At 42.5% G+C, this 10,568-nt stretch overlaps 1 protein-coding gene across 2 annotated transcripts; it reads right to left on the bottom strand.

Moving 5' to 3' along the window:
- Positions 1–439: 439 nt before the first annotated feature.
- LRRC41 (leucine rich repeat containing 41) lies at positions 440–10,500 on the bottom strand. Of its 2 annotated transcripts, XM_082228574.1 has the most exons (10): positions 10,264–10,500; positions 9,975–10,061; positions 8,314–8,384; positions 6,021–7,218; positions 5,016–5,270; positions 3,332–3,496; positions 2,985–3,083; positions 2,171–2,293; positions 1,065–1,140; positions 440–708 (listed from the first exon to the last, which is right to left on the bottom strand). In XM_082228574.1, exons 1-10 carry the CDS (start codon positions 10,373–10,375, stop codon positions 474–476), a joined length of 2,421 nt encoding a protein of 806 aa, XP_082084700.1. In that variant the 5' UTR covers positions 10,376–10,500; the 3' UTR covers positions 440–473. The 2 variants fall into 2 exon arrangements, with proteins under 2 accessions (XP_082084700.1, XP_082084701.1); XM_082228575.1 differs by lacking the exons at positions 9,975–10,061; positions 10,264–10,500 and adding an exon at positions 9,594–9,951.
- Between the last annotated feature and the right edge of the window lie 68 nt (positions 10,501–10,568).

Genomic DNA, 10,568 nt, shown 5'->3' with positions numbered 1-10,568 from the left:
CATGGAAACGCCGTTTACCTTCCCACCGGAGCGGTACCTATTTATCTACTTGCACTTGATGTGCTTTTGAACTGCTAGGTGGGCAGGAGCTGGGACCGAACAATGGGAGCTCACCCTGTCACAGGGATTCGAACTGCCGACCTTCTGATCAGCAAGCCCTAGGCTCTGTGGTTTAGACCACAGCACCACCCGCATCCCCATGGGACTTATATAGGTGTAAGTAATCAGAAGATGGCAACTGAATACACTCTGGCAAACAGTACCACTCTTTATAATATTGATATTTTATTGCAACCCATTTCCCATAATCCACTTAAGCCATTTAAGCATTATGTTATTATTTTCCCTAGCTGACACTGACTATAAAAATGTGTGTTCGTACTCAAGTAAGCCCAGTTACGGTTGCGCCTGCCTAGAAAAAACAGGAAAACAATCCTGGTAAATTGATTAGGCAGCTTTATTAGAAGATAAGTTCACATCACACTGATATAGTCAGCCAAGGCCTGAGATGAATCCCACGTGTCACTGACTATGCTGCACATAGCTTTTAGCCGCCAAAGAGCCTCTTGAGCAGTTACAGTATCTTGGTCCAGCCAGTTCTGATAGAGGCACAGCTTGGTGAATTTGATTTGTTCTCCACGTTGGGCTATGTAATTCTCCAGCTTCTTGGCAAACTCCAGGAGTCCAGCAGGTTTGATACAGTTAGAGCTGTAGGAAAATAGGGTTAGACTAGTCCATTGCTGTTTGCAGATGACATTTGTATAGAATAATGGTTCTTCCCCCATCACAGTAACTACACTCAGAAAACACTTGGTTTCATATTACTATGAATCAGACATTAAACAATTAAATTGTTCAAGTGCTCAAGTATAAATACTTCCCAGCATCAGCTTCAGAAAAGTATACTAGGAAGAGTCGTTTTTCTTGGAAATTGACACCTTTCTTTAAACGTAATTGGTGAATGAATGAAAATACAATTGAGCATTGGATCCTAGTACAGACATACCACTCTTTCCCCCATGCCCCCTCCCCAATAGCGCTGTGTGTTCAGAGGAAGAACCTACCTTAAATCCAGATGACAGATGGAAGATGATGAGTCTTCAGAAAAAATGTCAGCCAATGCAACAAGCCTGTGATTTCCTAATAATGAGGGGTGGAAGAAAACCAACTATGAATGTTAGGGAATATATAAAGCACATAATTGCAAGTGGTAAATGGTGAAGCAGCAGCAATCAGGCCTAGTCTACTCATGCAGCACAATGCCATAGTAGGCTGCACCCCTTCAGGCAGGAGATTAGGGACATACAATTTTTAATATTCTGCCATGGAAACATGCTAATAAAATGCACCATCACATTGGAGATTAAAGTTCTGACCCAGCTTGTTCCTCGCCATGCAGGTTTTAAAATGAGGCTCCTATGTGCAATCTGAAGTGGTGCAATCCATTCTACCACTCATTGAAGAATGAAGTTGGATTCGATATTCTGGCAGTGGCTTATATTCCTTACATAGCTACCTAAGCACTGAATGCTTAATCTCATGCAACGTGAGAACACGTACTTACCTTTGGCAGTCATTCGCAAAGTCTCAGTGCAAGTTAGTCTATTCTTAATCCTCTCTTTCAAATGATTAAGGCCAGTAAAGTGTGGCTTTCCATTAGCCTTCTGTAGTGCCCTGAAAGGGTGCAGTAGTGAGTCTAATACTTCTCATGAAGCATGACTCCTTCTGTGCCAGTGAAGCAGCTGTTTACACCACTGAGTTCTTCCACTTATTTCTGCTGCATGTGTAGACTAACCTTACAGCAGACATAATTCAGCACCAATTCTGTTTCAGATCATTCTGAAACTAGACAATGATTTAAGCATGCAACATAAAAGCCCCCACATATTGAAGGATTTAGCATTCAGGAACCAAGTTAGAAAGGGTGGCTAGTTGGACAGGTGAACAGAAAAAGGACAAAGAGTGCCCTGGGCAACTTTTACCGACTTAGTGTGGCCTGAATTTTGGTAAGCAAGAGGCTACACGGGTCAAAAAATAGTTGTGCCTGAAGTCCTCAGCCTATGCCCGTTAAGCTTGAAGGACGAGGGACAAAAGTACCAACGTTCTTAATAGCATAGCACCCCTCCCCAGAAAGGTGGAGGAAGTATTCTAGGATAGTTGCTGTACATACCCAGCCTATTTCCAGGGAGTCTGAGGCTCTTCAGTGTTGAGTTCTTCTTCACGGCGTTTATTATTTCGGACAGGAGCTCAGCAGTGCAGTTTTCAAACAGCCGACAGAATGAAAAGGTGATTTCTATTGCAAGAGAAAAATAAATATGTTCCTCCTGTCTATGGTTTGAAATTGGATTCACTGCATGCATAGCCCAATGAAGGCAGCACCACAGAGTGAAAGCACAGTGATAATCCAGTAAGGAGACTTAAGGATATACTAATAGACAGTGCATATAAGCACCCTTTTCCTTTCTCTCTAAGTTTTACACCCCTTTTGAATACACCTCTTTAGGTGTGAAGTAACTTTTCCGTCACAATGTGCTAGCTTTCTTTTTCTGACACCACTCAACCTCCATCAGGTAGAACTTCAGAGCTATATGGAGTACAGTGGTACCTTGGGTTACAGATGCTTCAGGTTACAGACTCCGCTAACCCAGAAATAGTACCTCGGGTTAAGAACTTTGCTTCAGGGCGAGAACAGAAATCGCGCAGCAGCGGGAAGCCCCATTAGCTAAAGTGGTGCTTCAGGTTAAGAACAGTTTCAGGTTAAGAATGGACCTCCATAACGAATTAAGTTCTTAACCCGAGGTACCACTGTATGAGGCAAAATCCAGCTCTTCACAAAACTATTAAATTGAAACGACACAGTTTTTGAAACAGGATGACCACAAAACTTACAGGCCTCTGCAGAAATCTCCTTCTTGACTGCCTGCAACGGTGGTCGCTGATAAGAGCCAATACCAGTTTGGAGAAGGCAAGTGCATTTAATGTACCTTGAAGAACGGGATCCTGTAGCAGGAGGAGGACTTCTTTTGAGTGGCCAGAAAGGTTGACATCATGAAAGCTTAGCTTCTTCAGGCTAGGGCTGTACTCTGCAAGAGAAACAGGATCTTAAAAGAGAGAGAAAAATGGAGCCCCCTGCTGCTTACGGTTTTCCTGTTCAGTAGAATGTATGTTGAAGATCTTGAAAAGAATGTTTTAGACTAGTTTAGCTCTGCCTGCAGTTCACACAATAATCTTGTATGCCTCGCTGACTGAGGGCCAAAGATGTTATTATCTCTTGGCAAATTGCTACCATTGCTGAGCAGCTGTGGAAAGGGCAAAATTGCTTCCATCATACCTTTGAGTGCCTGTAGGAGAAGCCCAACTTCTTGAGGACAGGAAATTGCAACGCTGTCTAGAGAGAGGCTCTGGAGAGACCTTGAGGCCTTCAACACAGGCACCAGGAGACTTGTCTGAAGAGGCTCTCTAGGGAATCTGATTTCAAGGTGTTCCAAATGGCTCTCTAGATCGGGGAGACGGACAACAACAACAACAATAATATGGTTTGATTAAAGTAGGAAGTAATGAATTAAGGCAGATAAAGTGAGGGGAAGAGGGAGAACGCAAGCTGGCTTTTTCCTGAGCCACCACACCATGGTTTGAAGCAGTGGTGAGGAACCTGTCCATATGCTGTTGGACTACATCAACATTATATCTGACCATTGGCAATGCTGGCTGGGACTGATGGGATTTGAAATGAACCTAGGTAAGAAGACTTAGAATCATAAAATCCTGTCAAAAATGTACAAAATACTACTGGAGTGACATATGAAGGATGAGGAGGTGAAAGCGGTGATGGTACAATGGGCAAGGGACCTAGGCTATAACATTCAACTAGAGGATTGGGAAAGGTTGTGGAAAGAGAACATTAAATTTACGGCTTGCATTTCACTGAGGGAAAACATGATGAAAATGCTCTACAGATGGTACCTGTCACCCACCAAATTGGCAAAGATCTATAAGGTGGACAACAAGTGCTGGAAATGTAGACATAAAGAAGGGACTTTCTTCCATCAGTGGTGGGAGTGTAAGAAAGTTAAAAGCTTTTGGGAAGAGATATATAACGAGATGAAAAAGATGCTAAAGTATACTTTCGTGAAAAAACCAGAAGCATTTTTATTAGGTATCGTAGGGAAGGATGTCAAAAGAAAGGACTGTAGACTTTTCCAGTATGCGGTGACAGCTGCCAGAATTGTGTTAGCCCAGAAGTGGAAGCAGGAAGGAGTTCCAACGGTGGAAGAGTGGAGAACAAAACTGATAGAATATGCTGAATTGGATAAATTGACAGGGAAAATCAGATATACTAAGGATCAGAAATTTATAAAGGACTGGGAGAAATTTGTGTGTTATTTGGAAAATAATTATGGGGCAAAAATAACGCTAGTGGGATTTAAAGATGCTTTGTAAAATATCAATAAATATTGTTTAGTAGAGATTATGAGGAAGGATGGAATAACTGGCAATAGGAACAAAAAAGATGGAATGTGTATTAAAAGGTTAACTATGAATGATGTCAGCAACGTTGATGGAAGTCCAAAAGGAAAATGATTTGTTGTACATATGGTTTTACTCTTATCGTTATTTTCTTTTTTTTCTGTATATGATATTTTCTTTTTTTTGAAACTCTAATAAAAATTATAAAAAAAAAAGAAGACTTAGAATCAGATCCCTAATCAGGCTGCATCACTAACGTCACTCACTTCCTCTAGCAGGCCAAGGTGTTCTATCTCAGCAGTTGTACCAAAACAGTCAGGAGCTGTTTGCATCCACTGCATCGACTGTGCAGACAGTACAAAAATGAAATGCTTTGCTGCTCTTTGAGAGGGCAGGAGCCTCCTTAAAAAGTGGCTGCAAAATAAGCAGCAAATTTGAAGTGACTAGGCAGCCACTGCAGTGCATAAATGAAAAATTAAATGATCTCACATATGCAGGAAAGGAAAGCGAATGATAAAACATTTGTCCGGAACTGGTCAGTGCATTACCTAGAATCTCTTCTTCAAAGGGTGACGACGAGTCCCAGCTCTCTTCCGGCCTGCCTCGCTCTGTTGCAGTTTTGAGATCAAAGCTGACCAAGAGGGTTTGAAGTAACGGCACAGCACTCAGGAAAGCGTGAACAAGACTCATGCAGGGGACATGCGAGAACATGTCACTGATGCGCACCACACGGAGGCGGTAATCGCTGTGGCGAGACAGGGCCCGGAGCCCAGAGAGGATACTGAAGATGCCGGGGCCCAGGCCTGGAAAACGCATTTTAAGAGACAGGAATAGGTGGTTAAAACACACAGCAAGATTATTACATCACATATCACCCCCTGAAGGTTTTGTGGTCCTTAAGCCCCCAACTCCCAAAGTTGTCATTAAAAGAATGGACTATTGACTACTCCAGTGAGTCTCCTGCTATGATGCCATGAAGTGAAAAGGGTTTTTGTGTTTCTCAAGCTTCCCATTTTCTATTTTTAGAAAGTTTTTCAAAAATAATAATAGGGTTTTGGTTTTTTTAAAAAATGAAAGCTTTTTACTGATTACTCCTGTAGGTACCCCACTATGATATTTGATCCCAAAAGGTTTTTTGCACCCCTACAAGGTCTCACCCATATCTGCCCATTAAATTTTGTAAACTGCTTTGAGGTTTTCTTTCTACAACCCAAGTGGTGCATAATTTTAAAGAAATGAATAAATAAAATGATTTTTATTATTATTATTATTATTATTATTATTATTATTATTATTATTATTATTATTATTATCTGAATTTAATAATGAATGATACAAAACTATTTAAAACAGGATAGAAAAACTGATGGGGAAGTCTTTAGGAAAGGAGCCCTGAGAAATGAAGTTGTCGCCATGCCCCCCTTAACACTTGGCTTACAATTCATTTTGATACACCCTGAACTGTGGGTCAATTTGGCTCTGAAAAGAAAGAAAGCAAGCTGCCTCTGCTTTGCTAAATACACCCGAAGACAAATGTTTGGTTTCTCACTCACCATTCAAAGACAGAACAAGTTTTTCTAAAGACACCCAAGAGCTCAGCAGGTTCCCCAGCATCTGGCACGTATTCCTGGTCAGAGAGATGGAGAACACTTCCAGCGTGGACACACTTCGGAAATGACCCGTTGTTTTCAGAGAAGGCATCCCAGCAGATCGGGTTCCCTCTGTGCAAACCGTACCAGAACTACTGGCAGCCTCTTCTGAGAGACGGGAACAGCTAGCAAGGCTTTCTTCCTCCTTGGCATTCCTTCTTTTGCTACACGGTGTATTCTCCTCCTCTTCCCTCGCAATCGCAAAGACAAAGTCATAAAGGTCTTCTGACTCTGCAGGGACTTTGCTGCTCCTCTGATGGCAGCTGCGCTTTTTTGCTGTTACAGCTTTACGCCTCTTTTGATATTTTTCCAAAGTAGGGACATCTTGAAATGTCTTTGCTGGGATAAAAGTGACAGATCCCTCTTCAGCACTGTAACTTTCTGAACATGAGCTCTGCTGCATTTTGCTTTGCCTAGAATTGCAACCCAATCTGCATCCCACCGGGGCTTTTAGAGTTTCGCTGCTAGTTCTGGCCAATTCTACTGCATTTTGAAAGCCCAGAAGAGATTCTTGAGGCACACTAGGTAACAGTTTCTCATTCCTCAGATCACTATTATTATGCTGGCCACTGACTGAACTCTGAAATAGCTGCCTTGAACCCCAATGCTCTTCATCTAGCTTTTGGCTTTGGTCAACACATTTCTCTCTGCACAGATGGCAAAGGTTTTCTTGGTCCAGGAGTGTTTTTCCAGGGTGCCAAACCCCAGCACTCATTTTCAGAATGAGGGCTAAAAGTGCTGGGTCAGGGTCAGGCCAAGAATACATAGAGAGGTGGTTCACAGCCCCATGATGAATTAGGCGATGAAGGAACGAACTCAACTGTTGCCTAGTAGACAGACTGGAGGAGAGGAGGTGACGGAATGTCAGGGATGTGAGGGAGACAGCCAAGTTTTCTAGGACGCTCTGATTGTGTTTGGCCATCAGCTCTGACACTCCCTCAAGCATGTTGTAGATGGTAAGCTGGGTAACATGCCGCGAAGTGTGCAGCAGGGGCAAAAAGGAAGGGTCACTTAGGCGCTGGTGTAAAGACACATCCAGGATGCCACGCAGCACATTTGAGAAGAAAGTTTCAATGAACTTCTTCCTCCAACACTTGATGCTCTGCAATCAAATTGAACCAAACTGTGATAAATTCATTGCACCACAGTGTCTTACATCACAGTTCCTGCTGAGGTGCATACTAAAGGTAGGGGGGATCATGTGATGGTATACATAGGGGGGAAATCCCTGAAGATGGAAAACACTCAAGTCTGAGAAAAAGCTATGCTCAAATTCTTCTCCCTGACATCTAATTATCTGTGGGTGAGGATGTTTTTGTATGGAGGAGCATTCATTCTAGTCTGAAGTAGTGTAGCCTAGGTACAGGTTTACTACTTCAGTGAGAACCTCATATTATTTACAGGACAAAGGAAATCTTATTAAGCATTTTAAAGTAAAAACAAAATGGAATATAAGACCTAGATTTACAGGCGTGCCTGTAAATCGCATTCTCACTGCAGTTAGGTTACAAAATTGTGTGAGCTTCTGACAGTCCAAACCATACATTAATTTTGTAGTAATTAAAAGGCAACAGAGATCCTGGGCTCCTAATAATCTTAGTAAACAAATTGCATGTGTTCATCAAACCCTTCTCTTTAATTCCTTAGTGTGAACCCAACTTGAGAGCCTAACTTCTCATTTGCTTTCCACAAACTGGAACTATCTATTGTAGGGGCGGGGATCTGCTGACCTGGGCCCAGATGTGCCTCCCCATCCCACTTAATTTCATGCAGCCAGCAGACATTTACAGGGAACTCCTCCCCTGACCCCATACCTTCCAGCAACCACATCCAACCCACCCTGCCCTGCTGGCCTTTTCCTTGGGGAATGGCCACCAAAAATAGCTGCCGCTGGCAGGTGTTCCAGGTACCAACCCTCCTCTTCCTGATTATCCTGCTCTAGTGAAAATATTGCCAGTGGCATGTGGCCCCTGGAAGATTGTCTACAGCAGAATGTGGTCCTTGGACTGAAAAGGTTCCCCACCCCTGGTTTAGATTGCATTCCCATTTACGCATATTTTGGAGTAAGTCTAATTGAAACTAGTTAAGATTGATCCAAAACATCATCACAGTTGGCAGATATAAAATCCATTTAGCCATGAAGGTGGAAAACCCAGTCGTTTCAGGTATGTCAGCTTTGTAGTTTGCCTCAACCTACCTCTAATCTAGAAGGTCTTGTTTTCATTATGTCAAACCAGAGCTTGCACCATATAGGTTGGGTTGAGAGACCTGAGGAAACATAACACATACTTTAAAAAATTGAATATTAAAATGTAAATCTATACCGTTAATTATACGCATACAGGTAAAATTTATAACTAATCACACCTAACCTGTAACATAATTAAAGCAAGCATTCCATCTCTGATGAAAGCACCAGACTTCAGAATAGCTGAAGCTGCAAATTTAGTGTCAAAACTAGGCTTCAAATGTAAACACTGAGACTTGAAATTATTGCATAGGGTTTTTCGTTTATTATAGAAGTTATCTGTTAGGTTATTCCATTTTGCACACAGGAACCCTATGCTAAAATGACATGTACTCAATCCAACAAGCCCTCAGTCAAACTGAGATGAGAATCAAGACAGGCTTCACGTTAAAATGCATTATGCACTCCTTAAGAATCATTATCCAGATACTTTAAAGGGTGTATCTTGAAAAGTGGATTTATTAAATTATAATAGGAATATCTTGATTTCTTCAGCAAAGGTTACAAAATTGTAAGGGAGCTCATGATCTAGGCCAATCTCCTAACATCTCCTGTTGCAACAATTCCCAAAATCCAACTGAAATAAATTTGGCAGCAGCATGAAACTATATTACTTGATATCTCCCCTTGTCCTATGAAGCTCAGACTAACCTTTTAGCCTGAGAAGATAGTGAGGTTGAGAGAATGACTAGTCCACTGCCAACCTGTGACCATGGATTTGGACATGGTTTTAGTTGGAATATAGGATATGAAGCTGCCATATATAGATTTAGGCCTTTCATTTTTCTAGCTCAGTATAGCCTATAAAATGACTGACACCAACTCTCTGAAACTCTGGTTTCAGAAAGCTGGTGCCAATCATTTTATAGGCTATACTTGAGCTAGAAAAATAGCTCTGGTTTCAGAGAGCAGCATTTTCTAACCCTATGTCCAGTTGCCAGGTCTGAATCTGGGACCTTCTGTATATGCTCAACCCTGAAATAGTAGGAACGTTAATCCCTTCATTACTGTACTTCTTGAGTTCTTAAACTAAAGTATTGTATGTTGTCTGCTGCTCAAAAGGTTCTGATAAAGCTCTTAAATACCATGAAAAATAATAGCTAAAAACTATGTCCTGAAACCCATCTGCTTTTGATCAGTGTAGCTTATTTGTGCTGTTGAATTCAGTAAGTATATTGCCTGAAGCTGCAATCCTATGCCCTTATGCTGTGATCCTAACCCCCACTTACCTGAAAGTATGCTCCAGTGAATTCAGTAAGTTTACTTCTGAGTAGACCTAGGATTCTGATGTTGCTTGGGAGCAAACCTCCCCAAAATCAGTAGAGCAGACTTCAGAGTAAACATGCACAGGATATGCAGTTCAACACATTTTACCCTTGTCAAGAATGGGGAAAAACCACTTGACTCAGTTTATTGACACCAGGGCAACAGACACTTGGGAATATGGAGAGCAAGGATTTGTCTCAACCACAAAATGAATTAAGCACACTTGGTGAAGTGTGAGCAAAATAAACTTTTTAAATGCACCAGAGAGAAACTAGGATAGCAGACAACAGTTTGCTAGCACTATTGTATCCCCGCCTGTCCTCCAGACCAGCAAAGTAGCTCACCCTTTTTCACAGCGGTCTCCTCAATTCGCTCCAGGTAGTAGATGTTAAGCAGAGGCAAGATTCCTTGAAGTATAGGACCTGGAAGTGCTTTTGCGGGGAGAAATCAAGAGAAAGCTGAATTTCAGTTAGAGAAAGGAGGGGTTTCAGGTGACGCGGCCTATTTAGAGTGCCCCGATTCCTGGCATCCTTTACGATAGACCCTCACATTTAAGAGCGCCAATATAGTAACTCCCCGTAAATTCGGGAGAGATCAGAGCCGGTCCCAGCTGGCTCCCTTTCCTCTCCTTACCCCAAACCTCTCTCTCCACGCGTCCCATGGCGGAGCTGACTGCCGCCGCGCTGAGCTCAAACAGGCTGAGGGGGCTCCGATCAGAGATCTCTTCCGCAGACTTGGCCTCCATACTGTTCAGGCTCCTGCTCTACTCAGCGAGAACAGGGATGGGCTACGCCATCTTGGGAAGGTCACTCATTGTTATGCGGACGTATGATGCTGCCATACTGGGTCGACTGTTTCCCCGCCCCTCCTCCTCCCCCTCGGCGCCATTTTAGCGGAACTGGCGGCGGCCATCTTGGTAGAGTCACGAAAAGCAATGT

This window comes from Podarcis vaucheri, assembly GCF_965113315.1.
Source record: "Podarcis vaucheri genome assembly, chromosome: 6".
Taxonomy (NCBI): domain Eukaryota; kingdom Metazoa; phylum Chordata; class Lepidosauria; order Squamata; family Lacertidae; genus Podarcis; species Podarcis vaucheri.
Note: the sequence above shows the minus strand (reverse complement) of the source record. Positions and strands in the feature narration are given on the sequence as shown.